The sequence below is a fragment of the Labrus bergylta genome, chromosome 23 (genome assembly GCF_963930695.1).
Source record: "Labrus bergylta chromosome 23, fLabBer1.1, whole genome shotgun sequence".
NCBI lineage: Eukaryota > Metazoa > Chordata > Actinopteri > Labriformes > Labridae > Labrus > Labrus bergylta.
Window position 1 is genome coordinate 12,530,406 of NC_089217.1, and position 24,692 is coordinate 12,555,097.

Consider the following 24,692-nt stretch of genomic DNA (forward strand, 5'->3'; position numbering starts at 1 on the left):
ATTGTTCAGACCGGATGAGGACGTGTTCAGCTGTGTGTTGAGTTCATAATGAGCAGTGAGATCATTGTTCATAAATAACTTCATGACTCAAACAAAGAGTTTAACATTGAGAGGGCTACAATGTCTTGTCTTTAATAGAGTCGATGTATTTTAGTACCCAGCCTGTGATTGGTCGGTGCATCCTGCTGACCTGTGCAGTGTTTCTGACTCTGATCTTTCAGAGAACTGTTCACTCACATCAGACCTAAAATACTAAAGTCCATTATCCGAGCTATAACGAGCTAATGAGCCGACAGAGGGGAGATATTCGCCGGGCTACCGTCTCCTTGAAAGGCCGAAGGATGAGGAGTCATTAGAGCGGCGTTATCTGCTGCAGATAGCATTGGCATGTCTGTACAGATCATTATTTTTGGCCCTGGAGCCGTTTGGCAGAGCAGAGCGGGGCTAACAGCGCTAACTCCAGGGTCAGCTATAGCACAGGGATGAAGACGCTAACGATACACAGCCTGGCAGCTAATGCTTCCTGTGAATGTTCCTAATGACTGCAGAGGGTTCAGATCTCTGTTTGTGCTTCATCAGCTCTCAGAGTAGCAGGGTCTTTACTCTTTAATGCATTATACCCACTTTGATAAGAGTGTTTGTTTTAGTTTCTGTTAGCATGCAGACAGAGGAGAAGGCTCATAACGATATCAGATTTATTCACTTTGATATGATTGAGGAGAAATCAAAGATGCATGTTTGATTACCAGCAACAGAAAAAGAAGCCCCAAACACAATATTGGATCATGTATTGTTTTTAATGATCAAAAACTGCAGGTAAAGTCCTGCACACTTCTACAATGTGCATGTACATCGCAACGTTTTGGTAGATAAAAGAATGTCTCTGATGATGGCTCAGCAGCGTGAACGGTGATTTATGACAGGGGCGTAAAAGTGCATGAACTGGCAAATCAGAGGCTTTCAGGCTCATTAATGTTCTACATCTGATACGTATACGGACACAGACGGAGCCTTCTGTCTGTACGCTGCGTTCATTATGTTCGTATTTCTGCAGGTTTTCTGGAAGCTTAAAGGTACAGACCAAATCTCTCTCACTCTCTTGTCTCCTCTCCTCTCCGTCTGTCTCGCTCTCTCTCTGGGTAAGAAATTCAATTAGCTTAATTGGCCTGGATATTAGGGCTGTAATGTGATGTAAGCATGTCTGTGGACAAACTTCACGGGGTGCTTCAGAAGCAGCTCACTAATTAGAGTAACAAGTAATAATAATCCAAATGTTTTACCTCCTCGTTCCTTCTCTGTAAATTAAATCCAGGTAATTATCTCGGGTTCTCTCTCTCTCTCTCTCTTTGCTGACGACGAACTCTAAATGAAGCTTTGTTTGTCTCCATGTCTGACTCACATGACACAACCAGAACAGAAAACAAACTTCTGTGTTAGAAGATGTCAGTGTTTGAGTTCCTGGAGCTGAACAAAAGATGGAGGAGTTTAGACCCTGCAGATGAGGCTGTGCAACCTGAGCTGCTTTCATCCGACGCTGCAGAGATTTTACAGTCAGAGAGACGACAAAGTGAGGAAACAGCCCACTTAAGATCAATCAATGGAGAGAGCTGCAGCATGCTCTGCTGCATGGTGCTCTGCTGCATGATGCTCTACTCCATGGTGCTCTGCTGCATGATGCTCTGCTGCATGATGCTCTGCTGCATGATGCTCTGCTGCATGATGCTCTGCTGCAAGATGCTATGCTGCATGATGCTCTGCTGCAAGATGTCAGCACTGTGCCCTTCAGCTTAACACTTCACCTTCACTGCATAAGTGAAGGTGACCTTCATAAATCATGTGAAGTTCCATAATGATATGAAAAAAATCTAACATCCTGCTCAAAGAAAAACATGTCATAATAAAGAGTCCAGAGTCGGAGGGTACACAATAAAACTGTATTACATTTGTGCTTAAAATTATTACAATTACATTATTTACAGGTGAGGTCCTCCAAGGAAACATCTCATGCTGGATGACTCTGAGAAAGAAATCGTTGTACAAGAGCAAGCAAAAGGAATCCTTCTTTTTATGTACACACAGAATTTACAACTGTTTCTGTGATTCTGCAGCTGAGACACGTTCAGTGTGTTTGAATCACACAGAGGGATTTTTATTGTGAACAATAAGAGCAAGCACGCTGCAAAAACCAGGTGACTTTTATATTCTCCACATGCAGAAACACTCCAACTCCAGAACGGAGCCTTGATGCACACCATGTTTCTGTTGCTTTGTTTTCTTTATTTGTTGATGTGATCGTGTATTTTCAGAATGATTGTAAAGAAACAATGTTTTAGTTTGTACTTTTGTTCTATTTGCAGCAGACGTCCATTGTTGATTGTGGAGTTGGTTTTATTTGTGGGTCTCATGATGGAACACTTCAGAGCGTTGCATTGTGCTCTTCATCGTCAGTGATCGTAGATTTCTAATACTGATAGAATACTGAAGTTTGGTGTGACTGTGACTCTGCAGCAGAGACCTGTGGAGGCTGACGGGTCCTACAGGGGACTAAAGATGTGTTTCCACTTCAGGAACTTCCTTCAGGGTCTGACTCTGAGAGTTTACTCATAAGGTTAGGTTTGTTTCCCAGGAATGTTCAGGGGAAACCCAGCTCAAGATTTTTATTTTATTTTTTAAAGATGGCTGACCCGCTGCAGAGTGCAGCTCACTGAACCTCAAGCTGTCGTCTTCAACACAAACCAAACAATGGATTCAAGTATCAGCCAGCCAAACAGAAATCTGGACATGTGATGAATAATGATCAAATAAATAGTGTACAAAAAGATTACAACCCCCACCAGATGATCAGTACGACTAGTACGACTGGTAGGACCAGTACAACCTGTAGGACCAGTAGGACCAGTATGACTACCTGCCTCCACCAGTGTTACTCACAATGCTGTTTGACCAGAGAAGGGTTGCAAGAATCCAGAGTCAGTGTACAGAATGATCTCCTGTCTGTCTGAACCTGAGCTGTTCATGCCCTCAGGACTGACCGACTCCTAACAACATATTAAAGATTCAAGTCGTCACACGTTGCAGGAGTTTGATCAGTCACGATGAAATTTGATTAATTCATCACATAAAGGCTCGGCTCTTCACGTTACACTCAGGGTCTGATTCACAGAAGGATTGTGAAGCTTTTCATCCCTCTAAACCTGCAAAGAGTCAAAAAGACACGCAAAGGGTTCAATGTTCCTCTAACTGCTCTGCAGAGCAAACTGCAGCTCTGAGTGTCTCTGCTGTTTGTGTTTAAATGATCCATTATTCAGTCAATAGAGGAACAATCGTCTCTTTCTCTGTAAATCAGCCTCATTGTAAAACGAGTTGTACTCACGGACGAGGAGAGGAAGCTTTGTTTGAAACGGTGAAAGTCATCTCATGTTTAGGGTGTATCCTCTAAAGCTGCAGATAGCTTCTCTGCACCGTCACACACTAAAGAGCTAACTGTGTTTGTGTCTGAAGATCATCAGAGCTATATGCTTTGAGAGTTAGACTCAGAGACCATGATGAATAAGTTATGGAGTTATTAGAGACTGCGATTTTGTGAGTGAATCAGACCCTCAGTGTGTTTATGACATCAGATAATACAAAGTTCTTCTTCTCAGGCTAATGATCCCTCTGTGTGTTTCAAGTAGACGCTAAATCTTGCGGCTGTCGGGAGAGGGAGGGGGGGGTCTCTGTCAGTCCTTCACAGCGGAGGTTTGGCTTCTTTTTTAGAGGTGGGGGGTTAAAAAAATGTACAGTTTTTATCTTCATCCTGTTCCCGCTTTTTAGAGTGCCCCCCCCCCCTCACAGAGTGTCTATGGCTATTCTGTGCAGAGTGCGCCCCCCCCCCTCATCAGGGAGGATATTTACATGTTGGGGGGCAGAGGCAGGAGGGGAGGCCATAGTGCTTTAAGTTTGATTACAAGCTCTCCTTCAGTTTCTCCTCCTCCTCCCTCCTTGTTGCAGGTCCACGGGGGAGGGGGGTGGGGGGGTGGGGGGGGGTGGGGGCTGGGTCAGCGGACCTGGGGGGCGTATCCCTCCTTCATCAGCCCCTCCTCGTAGTCCGTCTGACACAGGATCATGTTGTTCTTCAGGAAAAACTTGTCTCCCACACAAAACCTGCAGCACACATGGGGGTTGGGGTGGGGGGCACAAAGAGAGAGGGAGGGTGTAGCATTAGCATCAGAGCATGATCTCAACATTAGCACGTAGCTGTAAGCTAATAGATGTAGCATTGCTAGCTTCGTAATTATGATGAAAAATCATCGGGCAATAAGAGTATGCAGGTTTTTCAGTTTTAGAGGGAGGGGGGTTAAAATGATGATCTCTGGAGCACAACAGGTGGGGGGGCGGGGGGGCTGACACAGCTGCAGGTGGAGAGGACCCCCTTTCTCAAACAGCGAGGGGGGGGGGGGGGGGTACAGTAACAGAACAGTTGACCTCTGAGCACAGCACCAAGTACAGATTATGTTTTAGCGTCGGGCTCCGTGTTGTCCTGAGGGCCGCTTATCTCGCTCAGCATGCAGGTTGGACAAGGTCTGCAAACACTGGGCAGTGTTTACAGGGGGTGGTGTGGGGGGGGGTGGGGGGTGGGGGGGGTGGTGTGGAGGAGGAGGGGCTCACCTCCTCTGACTCCCTGCATGCTAACATCTCTGCTGCTGCAGGAGCTCAGGTATGTGCTGAGCTTTTATTCAGCGCTGCAGGCAGAGAGAGAGAGCGTGATTTTTTTACGTCCATCAGGGACCAATTATCAGGACTCACACTCAGCGAGGAGACACACTAAGGACACACTAAAGACACACAACAATACACTACAATACACTAAAACACACCAAGGACACACAACAACACACTACAATACACTAAAACACACTAAGAACACACAACAATACACTAAAACACACTAAAGACACACAACAATACACTACAACACACAACAATATGGCGGGGCAGCTGTGGCTCAGTTGAGTCATAGAGTAGAGTCATCGCCTTACTCTGATGTACGTCGCTTTGAATAAAAGCATCTGCTAAGTGAATTGTAACTTGTAACAATACACTAAAACACACTAAGGACACACAACAATACACTACAGTACACAACAGTGTGCTGGTAACCGGGGGTCATCCTCAGCTTTATGAAACACTGATCCAGGTTTAATATTTCTAACCAGAATATTAAAGAATAAACAACATCTGACTTTAATCATTGTAGGCCACTCCCCCTCCTCACTGTCAGATCAGGAAGTCTGCCTTCAGGAGGACACACTCTGGGCTCTGATTTGATGATGCACAAAGCGAGCCTCTGATTGGTCTAACGAGCTGAACAGTGGCACAGGAACCAGAGGCTGATTGAACCCAATCAGTGTGTTAGAGAGTCTCCTCCTTATCAGAGCCCCCCCCCCCCCCCCCCCCCCCCCCCCCCCTGGGCGACAGCTCCATTGATTATCTGTGGCCCCCTGCTGCGATCTGTTGGAGCCCCAGCGTTCCTCAACATCATGTTATAAAAACCAAAAGAAGCATGTCGGATGTTTACAAATCTCACATTATCGTTATTATTAATAATAATTACACGAGGAACATCGGGGTACTCTGACACGAGGAACATAGGGGTACTTTAACACGAGGAACATCGGGGTACTCTGACACAAGGAACATAGGGGTACTTTAACACGAGGAACATCGGGGTACTCTGACACGAGGAACATCGGGGTACTTTAACACGAGGAACATCGGGGTACTCTGACACGAGGAACATCGGGGTACTCTGACACGAGGAACATCGGGGTACTTTAACACGAGGAACATAGGGGTACTCTGACACGAGGAACATAGGGGTACTTTGACAGGAGGAACATCGGGGTACTTTGACACGAGGAACATCGGGGTACTTTAACACGAGGAACATCAGGGTACTCTGACACAAGGAACATCGGGGTACTTTAACACGAAGAACATCGGGGTACTCTGACACGAGGAACATCGTGGTACTTTAACACGAGGAACATCGGGGTACTTTAACACGAGGAACATAGGGGTACTCTGACACGAGGAACAGCGTGGTACTTTAACACGAGGAACATAGGGGTACTTTGACACGAGGAAGTCAGACGTGATTTGCTTCATGTATAAACGGGGCTCTGAGAGGACACAGATAGTCTCACCTGTAGCTCTGAGCTGACTCTGAGCACACACACATTTGTATTGTGTGTGTGATACTAATCTGTGATCATCTGAGATTCTCCTCAGACTGCAGGTACAGGTGAGCAGAGGTCACATGACTCACCTTTGATTGCACAGCTGACATGCGAAGCAGTCCAGGTGGTACACGTTCTCTTTGGCCCTCATGACCATCTCAAAGGCCGGGATGAGTTTACTGCACGCCGCACAGTTTCCTGTTACTCCAAACAACCTGAGAAACACACACACACACACACACAGACAAAAAGAAGAGACATTATTTCTATAGATCTGTGTAAAAAGAGAGAAGAGTAGTTAGCAGGTTTACAGAATCACAGGAGGCTAAAGGCTAACTTTCAGTCTTCATGTGACTCTGACCTTAATAAGAACCAGACACAACCCTACTGGATTATCACAGCTTCTTTATTCAGCCCACAGAAAACAATGCAGCCTGTGCACACATGCACAAACTCCTGAAAAAGTCCTGACAGTGTCCACGATGAGCTGCATGTGTGAGCTGATGTTGGTGAAGCAGCTTCATGGTCAGCTCGTCAGTTTGTTTCTTTAGCACACAGATGTAAACACACACAGAGCAGGAGAGCAGAGAGGAGCTGTTACTCCTCACATCTTCAAATCATAGAGCGTAATGATAAACCCTCAGGACTCTGCAGGCCGAGTGTGTGTGTGTGTGTGTGTGTGTGTGTGTGTGTGTGTGTTAAAAACATAAAGCAGTGTGTCAGCTCTTGCTAATAGATGATCTCTGGTTAAAAAACTCACACAGTGTGTTTATTATAGTACACACACACACACACACACACACACACACACACACGTCAAAAACTCATGAAAGGATGAACTGATGAAGTAATGAAAGGATGAACTGATGAATACAAACATTTGATAAAATGTTGTTTTGTAATTCAGAAACTTCCAAACTGAACGCTGAACATTAGACTCTGAAGATGAAGCTCGTTCACCTGGCTGAGTCTTCAGCTCCATCGAGGGCAACAAACAAGGCTTTTTGGCTTAATCCATTAAAAAAAAAGACAGGGGGGGGTCATTTGATATTCCACTGGCGGCCTAACGCTTCCCTCCCTCTCCCTCCCCCCTCCCACTTGCCCGGCCTCGGCGTGCTTGGCGTGCATTCATCAGCTGCAGGATCAGAGTGTGTTTCCTCACCGTCATTGATCATGGGCCTATTACGAGCCAAATGACAGTTAATTACCCACTACATTAACCAGCGGGACCCGGGAGCGCCCCCCCCCCTCCTCCATCAGTCAACATGATGAATGTGTTCGAGCTCAGTAAAGCACGCCGTCCGCTTGTCTGCCCACCACGCCGACAACCAGCCCACATCACAGCACAGAGCCCCCCCACGACACCTCTGACAATCTGCATAATTACAGCTCAGGGTTAATAACACTGAGGGGGGGGGGGGGGGGGGGGGCTTCCTGTGTACAGGCAGCTGAACACCCTCCCACCCGACACACACACGTACACACACACACACACACACACACACACACACAAAGCTTGGTATATATCATGTTTCCCTGATCTCACATCAGCTTGTCCTGACATCACAGAGAAGTTTTACTGAAGGCTGCAGGAGAAAGTCCATGTCACTGATCAAACTGCCCAACACACCTTTACTCTTCATCATCACCTTCAGACAGTCACACTGTTCATACTGAGTCGTTCAGAAGCTTTGTGCTGCTGCTGAATGGAAAGAGTTTTCAGTGAGAAAATGTTGGACACTCAGAGAGAGAGAGAGAGAGTGTTCAGTCTCTAAGATCAAACCAGGTTTTTCTTTCCTCAACTGTTAGACTTTGAGACATGAGAGATGCTCGTACACGCCGCTGACTTCTCCCTGCTCTGTGATCGTCGCTGATTAAACCACTCGGGGGGCTAAATTATTTCAATTAGAGCGGCCGTGACCTGGGAATTGTCCCTGGGATAAGATTTTCCTCGTTGAGCGGCCCGACGTGCCCGGCTGCCGGCTCGATCAGTTCTCATCTGCACCTGGACTCTGATATCCTAATGATGAATTATGGGCGGCTGTGTGAGAGCGAGCGGAGCGTTCAGAGGAGCGGGAGCCCGACTGTCAGCCCGAGGAGGCCGCACAGTTCACTAATTACTGCTGAGGAAAGACAAAGTGTGAGAGAAATACTCAGCATGCAGCTCCAGGAGGAGGATGAGACAGTGATGGGAGCAGAAACACATCTTTAACTTCTCTTTTCTGAGAGAATAAACATTATGTACACCTCGATTTCATCAGAGAGGTTAGCAGACGAAGAAAGAGCATCACATGGTCTAACATCATCTGTCACTCGTCTGTCCTTTAACCAGGAGCCTCCCTCACCCTCCACGCAAAGAGCGCTTCAAATTCTCAGCTCTGTGTTTGGGTCCTTTTTAACACGCTGTGATGAAAGGTTTGGAGCCCTGCAGCCCGGCTGTGTGTGCCAGGCCGAGGCCTCTGCAATGATCTGCTCCAAACACCAACGCTGCCACAGACACAGCTAATCGAGCTAATCGAGCTAATCTGAACTGCAGGAGACGGTCCAAACACAATGTGTCCAACCGACCGGACTGAAACATTTGCGTTCAAATCATAACACCAGCTCTGTGCTGCAGCTGTAGACGAAACACCTGCATCCGTCTTCAGAGAGAGAGAGAGACGGTACTAACCCTTACCCTAATTATTACGTTTACTGATACAACGTCATTGATCACTGTTGTTATTGTTTTGTATTGTGTTGATGTTCATGTAATGTCATGTGTCATGCTAATAAAGCTTTATATTGTGAGAAAGTGTGTTGGTGTGCAGTAAAGAATGGAGCAGATTCCGGCTCCAGAATCAAGATTACAGGAGACTTCATTCTTTACAAACCCTCACCTGTGTAACACCTTTATACAGGTGTGTTTTTATACAGTGTGTAACTCAATCAAACCTGAGCCTGTCTGCTGGATGAATCTGACCTGCTCTGTGTGTGTGTGTGTGTTTGTCTGTGTGTGTGTGTGTGTGTGTGTGTGTGTGTGTGTGTGTGTGTGTGTGTGTGTGTGTTCCGGTAGGTCGCCCTCTAATTGAGAAGTCAGTGAGGGGTTCAGCTCTGCTCCGTCCAAATAAACGCCTGTGAGTCTGACACCGACCAATCAGAGCGCTCACATCCTGTCCCCCTCCATCCTGTTACTAAGAGATGCAGCCTGCAGACCCCCCCCCCCCCCCCCCCCCCCCCATGTCACATTCATCTCCATAAAGAGCTCATAAGAGGAGGAGGAGCATTCATCAACAGCAGGACAAACAGCTGATTTATGTAATCAATGTATCTACTGATTATTATTAATTAATTCATCTGTTAGTGCCTTCTTATAAATACAAATCAGGATCATTTTAATAAGAGGTAACACTTTATACAAACCATCACTTATAAAGCATCCTAAGGACATTTAGAAGTCTTTAAATTAGTGATGATAAGCATTCATAACAACTCACAGCAGTGTTTCTGACAGTGGAAATCTGAAGCTGTGATTTATCAAACTTTAAACCTTCATGCTAAACTAACGACAGCGTCTTTTCAATCCTGGCTCTCTCACTTTAGAACTCTACAATGTGATCCAGTTCATCAGTAAGACCGCTCTGATGCAGACTGTAGGTTTTTACTGAATCAGTACGACATCCTGATATTTCTGTCAGACTGAGGTTTCACATCCTGCGTGTTGGACCAATCAGTACGTTTGTAGGAGAGTAGGAGGTTTAGAAAACAGACCAACACGTCTGTGTGTGTCACTGCGAGCTGTTTAACATCAATACTTATAGACACAGGGGCAGCGTTATTGGGGAGGGGCGGGGGGGATTCTATGGCAGAGGTCTGTGGCTTTTTACACAGGATGATACCCACACACACACGTACACATGCACACACACAGACTTGAAACAAAGAAAAAACATCATGTGTGCCAGAGCCTGCTGTATGTGTGTGTGTGTGTGTGTGTGTGTGTGTGTGTGTGTGTGTGTGTGTGTGTGTGTGTGTGTGTGTGTGTGTGTGTGTGTGTCTAACAGCATCTCTTATCACTCTCTCACACACTGCAGAACAGAGCAGACAGCCAAATATGTGACGAGCTGCAGCCAGAGGAGACGACCAGGAGCCAGACTGCACACACACAGACACACACACACAGACACACACAGACACACACACACACACACACACACACACACACACACACACACACACACACACACACACACACACACACACACACACACACACACACACACACACACACACACACACACACACACACACACACACACACACACACACACACACACACACACACACACACTGCAGGGGCTACTGAGTAAAGCTGCAGAGTTCAGCACACTTGTTAAAAGTATCAACTGATGAACATCTGATGTATGTAACCACAGGTGTAACCACACACAGGTGGACAGTCACAGGTGGACAGACAAAGGTGGACAGACACAGGTGGACAGACACAGGTGGACAGACACAGGTGTAACCATACACAGCTGGACAGTCACAGGTGGACAGACACAGGTGGACAGACACAGGTGGACAGACACAGGTGTAACCATACACAGCTGGACAGTCACGAGTGGACAGTCACAGGTGTGTAACCACACACAGGTGGACAGTCATGGGTGGACAGTCACGAGTGGACAGTCACAGGTGTGTAACCACACACAGGTGGACAGACACAGGTGTAACCACACACAGGTGGACAGACACAGGTGGACAGTCACAAGTGGACAGACACAGGTGTAACCACACACAGGTGGACAGTTACAGGTGGACAGACACAGGTGTAAGCACACACAGGTGGACAAACACAGGTGGCCTATATGTATAAGTTTTAACCGGCTTGTGTAGAGGCTTGAAGCTGAAATTCTTGGTTCCATTTATTCTTGATCTAAACGTTTCTGAAAGTCTGAACCTCAAACATTTAGCTTTCTTCATCTGAGCAGCCTGCAGGATCACCAAGAGGAGGAGGAGCAGGAGGAGGGGGGAGGGGTAATATATGCATGGAAATGACCTACAGCAACCCCCATAAAGAGGAGGAGGAGGGACAGCTGGGGTCAAACAGCTCCAAACTGACTGAGCTTTAATTAAAAAGACAAAGAGGAGCAGGAAGGAGTAGAGCTGTTACTGAGAGAGAGAGGGGAGTTGAGGGGGGCGCGAGGAGGAGAGAGGGAAGGGGAGATGAGAGAGAGATAAGGAGAGTAGTGAGGAGGAGAGAGGAGGAGAGAGGAGGGGATTATAGAGAGGAGGAGATGGGCGAGAGTGAGAGAGGAGGAGAGGAGAGGAGAGGGGAGAGAGAGGGAAAAAGAGTAGAGAGGAGGAGAGAGGAGAGAAAGGAGGAGAGATGGAAGGAGAGGAGAGAGGAGGGGAGTATAGAGAGGAGGAGAGGAGAGGGGAAGAGAGAGGAGGAGGAGAGAGAGAGAAGAGGAGACAGAGGAGGAGAGAGGAGAAGACAGGAAAGAGAGAGAGGTTCAGGATTCAACTACCCATGATGCACTGCTCCCCCCTTTCCTTTGATGTCAATACAGAGCGTTTATTAGGAGCAGAGACGTTAATCTGAAGGAGAACTCACACTGAGGAGGAGCAAAAATAGGAGGGGGGAGAGGAGGCAGAGGGAGTAGAAGGAGGAGGAGGAGGAGGAAGAAGAAAATGTGAGGGTCAGTGATGGAGGTTAAAACATGTCTAACATATAAACGATCTGACCATTGCTGACTTTTAAATCCTCGATGTGCTCGGATGAATTTAACACAAAACAAGTCAATATTCATTACTGAGAGGTCTGCTTGTGTGTGTGTGCGCACGTGTGTGTCTGTGTGTTGGGGGTCGGGTCGGGGGGGGGGGGGGGGGCTCTATGACGGGTGGTCACATCATTTACAACAGTTCTAAGCCTCAGGAGACGATGGATGTGTTCAGTATCTCAAAGTAAGTGTTTCAATATGTTTCAGTTTTGAATTGTCTGGCAAACTAGTTAGTCATCACTGAACACATTAACAGGTGTGACACATGCACAGATGTACATACAGGTGTGATACCTGTACAGAGAGACATACACCAACCTGCTCTGTGAACTCCTCCTCTCCTCATTCAGAGACACAGAGGGCAACACAAGGCCTACAACAATGCATACAACAAATTCAACAAAAAATACCTAAAACTGCTTCTCCAGTGTCCACTAGAGGCTGTCTCCTGCGGTGAGTCAGTCCCCATAGAGCCCCATGTTAAAATGTCCAACTTTACAGCTGCAGTTCCTCCAGTGTCCACTAGAGGCTGTCCCCTGCAGTGAGTTCGTCCCCATAGAGCCCCAACAACCAGTCACACTAGAACTTTATCTTATTTACATGTTAGCAACCATTAGCAGCCAACTGTGGGAGGGATCTTTAGTCACACATGAACTGTTTTCTGTTTGTTTCCATGCTTTACTCTTAAACAGACGTTTGCAGATTCATATCAGACCAAGTCAAATCCACTGCACCGCAAACTCGACTATTAACCCTCCAAACTGGAGACCTCCCATTATATGACTGCTGATCATCATCCCTCTCCTCTTCCTCCCCCCTCCTCCCTCCTGGCTCCTCACCCCGTGTGCGCTTGGATTTAACACTGCCATCAGGAGTTTAACGAGAAAGTTATAGTGCGTCCACATCCTCACGCTCTGAGCTGAAGGTACGCTTACAGCAAGGTGGTGACATCTTCATTTTTCACGCCTCCCCTCTCTCCCCCATGCATTATTCTTATTTCAAGCAGCTCCGCTCCTCAGGGGGGAGGAAGAGGGGAGTATTGTTTTACAACACACCCAGCTGCAGCCTGCTCGGCTTGCCCGGGGAGCTTTACAGAGAGCTGTGCTGGGTGACCCCTCGCTCTGTCAGTTATTAATAATAACACATGGCGGGGAATAGTTCACCTTGTAGCAATGTGTGTCTGCTAGTCTGCAGGGGAGGAGGAGGAGGGGGGGGGGGGAGCAGGGGGGAGAAACACACAAAAGACATCAAACAAAGTTTCCTCCTTGTATGTAATTAGACTCAGGTAATCATCTCTGAAGTGATGGAGTGTGTGTGTGTGTCTAGCTATCTAAGTGTGTGTGTCTAAGTGTGTGTGTGTGTGTCTAAGTGTGTATGTGTGTGCGTCTTTGTGCTCTGAGAGCTCCTTTGTAACATCGAGCAGCAGATTCAATCAGTCTGAATAAAGAGACACATTCCAGAAAATTCTCCTGAAGAGCTCGACGGCTTCAAAGAGCCTGAAGGACTTAGACGTTAATGTGTGTGTGTGTGTGTCTGTGTGTGTGTGTGTGTGTGTGTGTGTGTGTGTGTGTGTGTGTGTGTGTGTGTGTGTCTGATGTGTTTGTTTGTGTGTGTGTGTGTGTGTGTGTGTGCGTGTGTGTGTGTGTGAGTCTCAGTCAGAGAAAAACTAGGTGTGTGTGTGTTAAGGACAGAATGTTTGATGATGGTGACATTCAGCAGCCCAGGGGGCGCTGTAACCTTTCACAGAACAACATCCTTCAAACAACCCGGACCAACAGAAAGAGTCAGAGTCAGCTCAGGTGGAGCTAAGGAGCAGCTCAGGTGGAGTCAGCTCAGTTGCAGATCAGGTGGAGCTCAGGTGGAGCAGCAAAGGTACAGCTCAGGTACAGCTCAGGTGGAGCTCAGGTACAGCTCAGGTGGAGCAGCTAAGGTGCAGCTCAGGTGGAGCTCAGGTGGAGCTCAGGTGGAGCTCAGGTACAGCTCAGGTGGAGCTCAGGTAGAGCTCAGGTACAGCTCAGGTGGAGCAGCTAAGGTGCAGCTCAGGTGTAGCTCAGGTTCAGCTCAGGTACATCTCAGGTACATCTCAGGTACAGCTCAGGTACAGCTCAGGTGGAGCTCAGGTGGAGCTCAGGTAGAGCTCAGGTACAGCTCAGGTGGAGCAGCTAAGGTGCAGCTCAGGTGCAGCTCAGGTTCAGCTCAGATGCGGCTTCAGCACGGTACGACTGCTTATGCATGGATACAAGCCCAGGAACACAACGTGGACATGACCTAGAGCCTGATCGATGTGACCGTTCCTCTCGACAATCATCAAACAATAGTAGCAAAGGGTTCTTTGGGAAAATATGAGACTATCCAGCATTATGACATTATGATGGTCAAGACAAGAGGTAACTACACTCAGGCTTCAGCACGGTACAGGACAACTGGGCCTAATGTGAGTCCTAAAGCGCAGAGAGAGAGTGAGCTCAGAGAACAGAGCAAACACAAACGTGTTAAGAAACAAGCTGGAGAAACAAGACATGAGGACATGAAGAGACATGAGGACATGAAGAGACATGAAGAGACATGAAGAGACATGAGGACATGAAGAGACATGAGGACATGAAGAGACATGAAGAGACATGATGACATGAAGAGACATGAAGAGACATGAGGACATGAAGAGACATGAGGACATGAAGAGACATGAGGACATGACGAGACATGAAGAGACATGAGGACATGAAGAGACATGAAGAGACATGAGGACATGAAGAGACATGAGGACATGACGAGACATGAGGACATGAAGAGACATGAGGACATGAAGAGACATGAAGAGACATGAGGACATGAAGAGACATGAGGACATGACGAAACATGAGGACATGAAGAGACATGAGGACATGAAGAGACATGAAGAGACATGAGGACATGAAGAGACATGAAGAGACATGAGGACATGAAGAGACATGAAGAGACATGAAGAGACATGAGGACATGAAGAGACATGAAGAGACATGAGGACATGAAGAGACATGAAGAGACATGAGGACATGAAGAGACATGAAGAGACATGAGGACATGAAGAGACATGAGGACATGAAGCAACCTCATGTCCTTCATCATGAACTGAAACTCAGCTGAACATCAGCGACAGTAAGAGGAGGAGGAGGAGCAGAGGAGGAGGAGCTGGCCTGAATCTTTCAGAGTCAAAATAAGGGCTGGTGACAAAACACAGCCTCCGAGTCTCAGAGGAGAACACCTGAAAGCACCTGAGGTCAGGTGAGCTCAGATCAGAGGAGACTGCATCTCTGTTAGCCTCTGTTAGCATCTACAGGAGCCACCTTTCTATCAACGCCACGTGTAGTTGAACAGAATCTCAATCTGAACTAAAGAGTGGAGAAGAACATACTGGAGAACAGGAAACACAATGCCGCAGGTTTGTGTGTGTGTGTGTGTGTAACTGTGTAACTGTGTAACTTTGTGTGTGTATGTGTGTATCTTACCGTAGGTAGTCCCTCCTGCACAGGATGAGGTTGGCCTTGGTGTACAGCGTGGAGCCCACCTCTCCCAGTCTGCAGTCACAGCAGGCACACTTCAGACAGTCCTCGTGCCAGTACTTATCGAGTGCCTTCAGCAGGTAGCGGTCCTTGATCTTCCGGTTACAGCCGGCACAGCCTTTAGGCTTGGTGTCCGGCTGGACGGACAGCATTTGTATACCTGACAGGTGAACACAGAGAGAGAGAGAGAGAGAGAGAGAGAGAGAGAGAGAGAGAGAGAGGGAGAGAGAGACGGGTTTACACACTGAATATACTCTCACAGAGAACGAGGAGGAGGAGGAGCACCAGAAGGAGGACAAGGTGTATTGCTGCATTCAGGTGCTGCTCAGGTGGTCACAGTTTCTGAGTTGTGAAGTCGTTCTTCTGACTTCAGTGTGTTCACGTGATTTCAGTTCAGAAAGTTTGAACGTTGTAACAACAGCACAAACAAGTGTTGATGCTACAAAGAAGAAGGTCAGTGAAATGCAGCATACATACACATTTATATATATATTATATTCCAGGTAAGAAAGTAAAATGAAAAACATTAAATACATTTAAAACCCCACTGAAGCTACAGACTTATAACAGATAAGTGGGTGGGACCTCACCTCACCTTTGGTAGCTATGCTAACAGGCTCTGTGGAGAAAGCTAAGAAGAACTAAAGTATGATAAAAGTATGTTTCAACTTCAAACTGATATGGATGAAGGGGATTTGGAAGGTCTTGTGCTTGAATCGGATGTTCATGGCTGTCTCTACGAGCCACAACAGGCCGGTCTGTCGGCGGCGGTGAGGACGAGTTCTTCATGTAGTTACTGTCTCACTCTGTAAGCTCTCATCAGAGATGATAGTAATGATAGTGTTTATGTAGAGTTATAGTGTAGTTACTGTTTCACTCTGTAAGAAATGATTCATATCAATACATTCATTTTCAGTTTGTTCAGAGAAGATGTGAAACTTTCTGTTTCCCCCGACGCTAACAGCTGAAAAAAAAGATTATTTTTGATTTATTAGAAACATTACAAAGTGAGACGATCTCACACACACACACACACATTAAACACACACACACACACACACACACACACACACACACACACACACACACACACACACACACACACACACACACACACATACAGACACAGATACAGACACACTCACACACAGAAATGTTTCTTTTAATTCAGAGACAAACAGCTGAGTGTGAAAAATAAAGAAGTAAAGTCTGCAGCCTGTTGGACCAGTAACACACACACACACACACACACACACACACAAAACATTTTCTCCTGTTTTAACACTTTCTCTCCTCCTGACCTCCTGTGCATGTGTGCTCTGTGAGAGAGTGAGAGTGTATGTGTGTGTGTGTGTGTGTGTGTGCATGTGTGCTCTGTGAGAGAGTGAGAGTGTATGTGTGTGTGTGTGTGTGTGTGTGTGTGTGTGTGTGTGTGTGTGTGTGTGTGTGTGTGTGTGTGTGCATGTGTGCTCTGTGAGAGAGTGAGTGTGTGTGTGTGTGAGAGAGGGGGCGTGGTCTTTGTATTGTGCGTCCTGAGCTGACTGAGGAGACTCTTTGTTGGCCCCCCAGCACCAGGCCGAATTAGTATTCTCCTGCTGCTCCCCGAGGAGAGAGAGAGAGGCACACCCCCACTCCCCTTTGTCCCCCTCAACACACACAATGACACACACACACACACACACACACACACACACACAGAGTTGTAAAAGGTGATACTTTGTTAGTAAACATGTCTGCAGACGGTGACTCTTCTGATGATGTTACTATAAAAACAAACTTGTTCTAAACTTCACACACGTTTGTGTCACACCAATGATATGAACACATACACCTTTACTCTCACCTTTACTCTCATCTCACCTTTACTCTCAGCTTTACTCTCACCTTTACTCTCAGTTTTACTCTCAGCTTTACTCTCACCTTTACTCTCAGTTTTACTCTCACCTTTACTCTCATCTCACCTTTACTCTCAGTTTTACTCTCACCTTTACTCTCAGTTTTACTCTCACCTTTACTCTCATCTCACCTTTACTCTCAGTTTTACTCTCACCTTTACTCTCATCTCACCTTTACTCTCAGTTTTACTCTCACCTTTACTCTCATCTCACCTTTACTCTCAGCTCACCTTTACTCTCATCTCACCTTTACTCTCACCTTTACTCTAAACTCACCTTTACTCTCATCTCACCTTTACTCTCACCTTTACTCTCAGCTCACCTTTCCTCTCACCTTTACTCTCAGCTCACCTTTACTCTCACCTTTACTCTCAGCTCACCTTTACTTTAGTTTGTTTCAAACATTGCCCCGAGGGACGTGGCGTCTGAAGCGGATCTTTCCTGTCCTCACCTCTCTCTCTCTACACACTTTGTTAACTCTCAACCATCTTAACTACTTTTTTAAATGTTTGTCAAATCATGTTTTAAAGTAACACAAACTTGAATTTGAATGATCACAAAGTACCAGACTCTAAAAACACTAGATACTTTTTCTATTCTAACAAAGACAGCACTGTGTACATTTCACAAAAACATTGTCAACTTTTCTGTGCAATTTCAACCGCGTGCTGGAGTTTGTTCCAGATTAAAATCAAGAGATGATTAAAGGCTGGATGGATAAGACTTCTCTCCTTGATGCCGTGGAATCAAACCGATTAAAATGTATTTTAAAATGTTTTATCATGACGACATTAAAGGGACACACACACACACACGCACGCGCGCGCACACACACGCATCTTTAAGTGAGTATCAAACCGGTCTCGGTTTAGCTCGTGGTTTCCGGTTTTAATGAAGGTCTGTGTGTGTGTGTGTGTGTGTGTGTGTGTGTGTGTGTGCGTGTGCGTGTGCGTGTGTGTGTGTGAGGAGGGGGGGGTTGTTAATTGTCATGATTGAGAGCGCGAGCTGATCCGTCCGGCTGCTTTCCACTACAAAGTGTCTCATTACCAAATTAAAAGAGCAGAGTTAGTCCTCCTTTTTACTCTGCCCGGCAGGAACCTGAGCACCCCGTTCCTCCTGCTGCCGGGAGGAGGAGGAGGAGGAGGAGGAGGAGGAGGAGAGAGCCGAACAAAAGCTTCCAGAAATCACAGCTGCGAGGAGGGGAGCTAATCACATCGGTTTGGTTTACGCGCTGGATCGTGTCCTGCTCACACCAACCCTTCCTCTCCTCTCCTCTCCTCTCTTTCCTCTCCTCTCCTCTCCTCTCCTCCTCCTCCGCCTCACCTCCTCCTCTACAGGCTGCTGTCGGTCCGGTCCCGGCCACATTCAGCCCGGTGTGTCTCGGAGTGGAGCGGGGGGAGTTTGAGGGATGAGCGGAGCAGCTATTTCAGTCGCAGCTGTTCCGAGAGATGCTGACATTTCACCCGATCAGTTTAATTACTGTTGCCATGGCAGCGGAGAGCTGGAAAGGCCAATAACGGACTGAAAAACACACACGCGCACGCACGCACGCACGCACACACACACACACACACACACACACACACACACACACACACACACACACACACACACACACACACACACACACACACACACACACTGAAGCGTTCACGGACATTTAACTGAGCCGTAGATATCAGTGTTCGCTCCCCCCCCCCATCAGACCCGTTAATGAAGGTTATCACAGACATCCGGACCAGTGGACCGGGTCACATCCGGTCCATCTCCTTCGACGGACACGCGCTGTTTTCACAAACACACACACCTGATCCGTCCTACACGCACACACACGCGCGCGCGCACACGTACGCACACGCGCACACACAAACAAACAAACGGTATCTTACCGAAACTTTTCTCCCTTTTCTGCATTTGTTGAGCCGCTGAAGCCGCCGAAGCTCCACCATGCAACCCGGAGCCGCCGGACCGGAGAGCCGCTGTGTGCGGGGAGAGGAAGCCGGGAGCAGGAGCCGGGATCAGGCTTTGTTACCGGTAAAGAGATCCAGAGCGTCGGGCACCGAGCACCGAGGGAGAGACGGAGACGAAGAAGACGGCGAGGGAACACCGACCGTACAACGGAGAGAGAGCGCGAGAGAGAGAGAGAGAGGCTCGTCCACCGAGCACCGGAGGAGCTGCGCGCGCGGAGAGAGGCAGCAGCGAATGACAGGACGACAAAGAGACGCTTCCCCTCCGCGCGCTGAGACCATCTAATCCAACAACACACACACAGCTCCTGCTGCACGCGCTGCACGAGTCACACCGCTGTGACGTGACAGGGAGAGGGAGAGAGAGAGAGAGAGAGAGAGAGAGAGAGCTCCCCCCGCAGGTCTGCACCCACCCCACTCTCTCTCTCTCTCTCTTATATTAACTCTCTTAAATCCACACCTAACCTGTCACACCTTTTTTTTTTTTTTTTAACCATTCTAAGTTTGAACAGTAAATTTCATCATGTAGCCTTTCAGATTTTAATCAGGGTTCCAGCGTGTCCACGTGCACGTTACTCACCTTTCTGAGCCAGGTAAACAGACTGTGACCTCCAACTGCTTCAGGTCCTCGCGCTCCTAAACTTCACCACTCCGACATGTGGATGGAGGTGATGAGCTCCACGTGGAGAGCCGGTGTGTGTGTATTTGTGTGTGTGTGTGTGTGTGTGTGTGTGTGTGTGTGTGTGGTACCCAGCTACAGGTGTTCCTCCTCCCGCCACTCGCCGCTGCGTGCAGCAGTGAATAAACGGAGGGAGAAGCAGGAAGTGGCGCTTTATTACCTCCGCACCCCCCAACTCCTCACCGGAGAAACTTCACACCTCCTCGGTAAGGTCACTCACCGATCACCGGCCAACCCGCGGAGAGAGGAGGGCAGGCTGCACGTGCACGCGCACAGAACGCCCACTTTACAACGCAGGTGCGCGCAAACACGGAACGCGTTACTTTGTTATAAAAACACACAGACAGACAGACAGGCAGACAGGTGTGTGCAGAGAGGCCCTATCGTATAGTTAGAAAACATGGCAACAAAACTAAGACATCAATATTGGATAAAGTTTTGATGATCAAAGATTACAGACTCATGACTCTGATGGTGGACTCCTTCCTCTCCAGCACACCTATCTCATCAGAACGGATTCTCACTGATATCAGAATCCACATCAGACCTGATCCTCATCAGTATCCACATCAGACCCAATCCTCACTGATATCAGGATCAACATCAGACCTGATCCTCAATGATATCAGAGTCTACATTAGACCTGATCCTCACTGATGTCAGAGTCTAAACTAGACCTGATCCTCACTGATGTCAGAGTCTAAACTAGACCTGATCCCCCCAGTGGTAGTGGCAATTTAACGGCCTGGTGTAAACTCACAGTAAAGTATGGTAGAGGCCGCTGTGTAAAGAGTCCATCAGTATTAGCTCATCCATTCACACACTGATGGTAGAGGCCGCTGTGTGAAGAGTCCATCAGTATCAACTCATCCATTCACACACTGATGGTAGAGGCCGCTGCGTAGAGTCCATCAGTATCAACTCATCCATTCACACACTGATGGTAGAGGCCGCTGCGTAGAGTCCATCAGTATCAACTCATCCATTCACACACTGATGGTAGAGGCCGCTGTGTAAAGAGTCCATCAGTATTAACTCATCCATTCACTCGCTGATGGTAGAGGCCGCTGCGTAGAGTCCATCAGTATTAACTCATCCATTCACTCGCTGATGGTAGAGGCCGCTGCGTAGAGTCCATCAGTATTAACTCATCCATTCATACACAATCACACACTGATGGTAGAGGCCGCTGAGTAAAGTGACCAAAAGAAGTAACTAATCCCATTCGCACACATTGACACGCCACGCCAAAGCAGCAGTTACACTCACGCATGTATCCTGTGATCATCTCTTTCTCTCTTTATATTAATCACTCCTGTAATTAAAGGATGGACCCCCCCCCCCCCCCCCCCCCACACACACACACACACACACACACACACACACACATACCCACACATAGCCCCGCCCTCCACCCGTGTCCCCACTCTCTGACTGACAAGTTATTCTCTTAAATATTCCTATAGAGGGGTGAGATAGGGTGAGAGAGGAGGAGGCAGGGGTAGAGGGGGAGGCATGATGAGGGAGGGTGAGGCAAGGGGAGGAGGAGACACGAGTCAATAGTTGGCATGCGGCTCGAGCCCAAAGCGCGGTGATAATGAGATGGGTCATAAACGGAGCTCGCGCCGCGCTGAGTGATGAGCTGCATTAAAGCTGACAGGTATTACCTGACTCTAATTAGCTTTTGTCATGGATTGAATTATTTCAGCGCGCTATCTCCGTAATCACGCAATTTACTGCAGAGTGAGGGAGGCTGCCACCTCCCCTCGCCCTGCCTTCAGTCAGCTCTCCGACACTTTCTCACCTTCCTCCCCCCTCCACCCTAAGAGGGGAGGACGGAGGACACGAGGAGAGGAGCGAGCCATGCATCGGAGGCACGCGCCACACAGCAGAGAGGCTGCTTACATGACCCTAAACCTCTGCTCCATGATGGAGACATGAGCGAGGAGCTGCATCATAAAACCCACACTCACCCTACCCTCTCTCTCTCTCACACACACACACACACACACACACACACACACACACACACACACACACACACACACACACACGCACGCACACACACATCGTCGCGCTCGACTGTCTGCTCCGCGCTCTTTACGTGAAGCTGTCACTCCGCGTTCAGCAACAAAATAAGAAAAGAACAAACCTTGAAGTAGAGCCAGAAGTGCGCAGATCAGAACCCCGCCGAGTGTGTCCTCTTCTGGATGCGAAATGTCCTCAAGGAAAGTCTCTAAAGTCCAGCTGAGCGGGAGGAAACTCTGCGGCGCGAGTTGGAGAACAGTTGGGATCAAGTTTTAGGATGTGTGATCGATGAAAGCGTCCCGATCCAGCTTCAAAAGGCGTCCCTCCTCTTCTCCTCTTCCTGTCCCTCTGTCTCTGTCTCTGTGTCCCTGTCTCCTCCCCTGTCCGCTCCTCTCCTGTCCGTGTGGTGCTCCGGTGTGTCTGTTATGTTCTCCGGCGGAGGAAAGCGCTGCGGAGTGGAGCCTCCTCTTCTATTTAAGCCCCTCCAGCAGGTCCCCAGTCAGCAGCACACTCCAGCTCATCCAAGAAGCTGACAAGCAGCGTTAGGGAAGGCAGCGCATGTTGCTCTAATGGACCTCATTAAGCTCTACTTACAGATGTTCTCTTAACATAATTGATCTGCAGCGAGTTGAGAGGACGGCAACCTATTCCCCAGCCCCCAATTATGGCCCGGTAATTAGATCCCCAACCTCCACTTCTCCACATTCACCCTTCTAACATTCCGAAATATCAAAGTATCTCTTTCTCTCAAAGCGACCAGCCCCCCCCCCCCCCCCCCCTCCACCTCACCTCCTGCTTCCCCCTCCTCCCCCCTCCCACCCACAAGACACTATTGACAGTCAGATCTGCTAACCTTTGTAGTGCAGCCAGACTTAGCAGTGACAGAGCTCACTCACTCCTCTGCTCCTCCTCTCTCTCTCTCTCCTCCACTAGGAGGCACAGAGGGGGAGACTGAGAGAAGATAGGGGAGGTAGATAGGACAGGGGGGGAGGCAGAGTGGATAAAGGGGGGCAGAGAGGGGGAGGCGAACCGGGGGTGAGAGGAGAGGGTGAGGTAAAGAGGTGAGAAGGAGGTAGAGAAGAGAGGAGACAGAGAGGAAGAGGGAGGTAAAGGGAGAGAAGGAGGATAGAGGGAGAATAAAGGCAGAGAGGAGGTGGCAGAGAGGGGGAGTCAGAGAGGAGGAGAAGAGTGGGAGGTAGAGAGGGGGAGAAGAGGGGGAGTCAGAGAGAGGAAGTGTGAACTCTTCTCTCCATAAAGATGTGTGAAGTTAATCTGTGTCGGAGGAGACTCTTTTTGTCTTTTATCTTAAATAATTCCTCTGATGTAAACTTTGAACAGACATAGAGATGGGGGAGGAGGTGGGAGGCAAGGGGGGAGGAGGGGTCCAAACCGGTGAGCAGTGATGGTGCAGCTTTATAATGCCAATCAGTGCCAATGCTGTCACTCGTCTAATTAGCCTGAGAGCAGAAGGAGAAGCTCTGAGGAGAGGAGGTGTCAGACTGGTGCTCCTTAAAGATGAGGAGGAGGAGGTGTCAGGATGCTGCTCCTTATAGATGAAGAGGAGGTGTCAGGATGCTGCTCCTTATAGACGATGATGAGGAGGTATCAGGATGTTGCTCCTTATAGATGAGGAGGAGGAGGTGTCAGGATGCTGTTCCTTATAGATGAGGAGGAGGAGGTGTCAGGATGCTGCTCCTTATAGATGATGAGGAGGAGGTGTCAGGATGCTGTTCCTTATAGATTATGAGGATGAGGAGGTATCAGGATGCTGCTATGCTGCTCCTGTATCTGACTAACATGACTCACAATAAGACACTAAGTCAGTAAAATCGCTGTCATGTTCTCTGTGTTGTTCTCTGATGTACAGACGCCGACTCCAACACGTGTCCATTTTTTTTTTAAGTCCACCGGTCGTAGAGTGAGCACGCTTCATAATCAGGTGAAGATATACAGAGGTAACCGGCTCAGCCCGGTTAGTCCGGGGGCAGGGACAGTACGCCCTAAGATCCATCTCACCCAGGAAGAGTTTGATCATTAAAGGAAACTGAATTGACAGAAAGTTAAAGGTTATGATAATAGTTTTTCAAATTAACGTCAGAGTTCAAAACTAGCCGCAGCCACTTCCTGTCCTTTTCATCTTAGTATTAGCTGCTCTCGGCGCCCGTGCTCAACGTACCGCCCCTTTAAACTCATCGACTCGTCTGAATGTAAACGTACGTTGAATCTTCTTTGACGAGAGACTCGTGGAGCGTGTAGATAACTTGACTGTAAGGTTTTCCAGTTACCAGTTATCATACATTAGATCAGCTGACGTCAACGTGTCAGTGTGGAGGAGAATCTAAACATTCATCTCCTCAGAGTCAGATCACCTTCAGTCTCCTCACTGACTCCAGTCCTTCACCACCATCCTCCTCGTCTTCAGTCGCCACAGGCTTAAGGGCTGGCTCTCAGCCCCTCACACACACACACACACACACACACACACACACTCTGTCTCTCCCCCCGGGGAATCGGCCGGGGGACGGTCCACACTAACGACCACAGAAGCCTCCTCCTTTAAGATACACTCAGTAATTGCTGCCACTAAACGACCTTGGA

At 48.0% G+C, this 24,692-nt stretch overlaps 1 protein-coding gene across 3 annotated transcripts; it reads right to left on the reverse strand.

Annotated features, from left to right (window-relative positions):
• Positions 1 to 1,920: 1,920 nt before the first annotated feature.
• lmo3 (LIM domain only 3) lies at positions 1,921 to 22,812 on the reverse strand. Of its 3 annotated transcripts, none has more exons than XM_020657859.2 (4): positions 22,219 to 22,812; positions 15,472 to 15,685; positions 6,308 to 6,433; positions 1,921 to 4,143 (listed from the first exon to the last, which is right to left on the reverse strand). In XM_020657859.2, exons 2-4 carry the CDS (start codon positions 15,675 to 15,677, stop codon positions 4,038 to 4,040), a joined length of 438 nt encoding a protein of 145 aa, XP_020513515.2. In that variant the 5' UTR covers positions 15,678 to 15,685; positions 22,219 to 22,812; the 3' UTR covers positions 1,921 to 4,037. The 3 variants fall into 3 exon arrangements, with proteins under 3 accessions (XP_020513515.2, XP_020513516.2, XP_020513514.2); XM_020657860.3 differs by lacking the exon at positions 22,219 to 22,812 and adding an exon at positions 19,968 to 20,180; XM_020657858.3 differs by lacking the exon at positions 22,219 to 22,812 and adding an exon at positions 19,310 to 19,735.
• Positions 22,813 to 24,692: the final 1,880 nt, after the last annotated feature.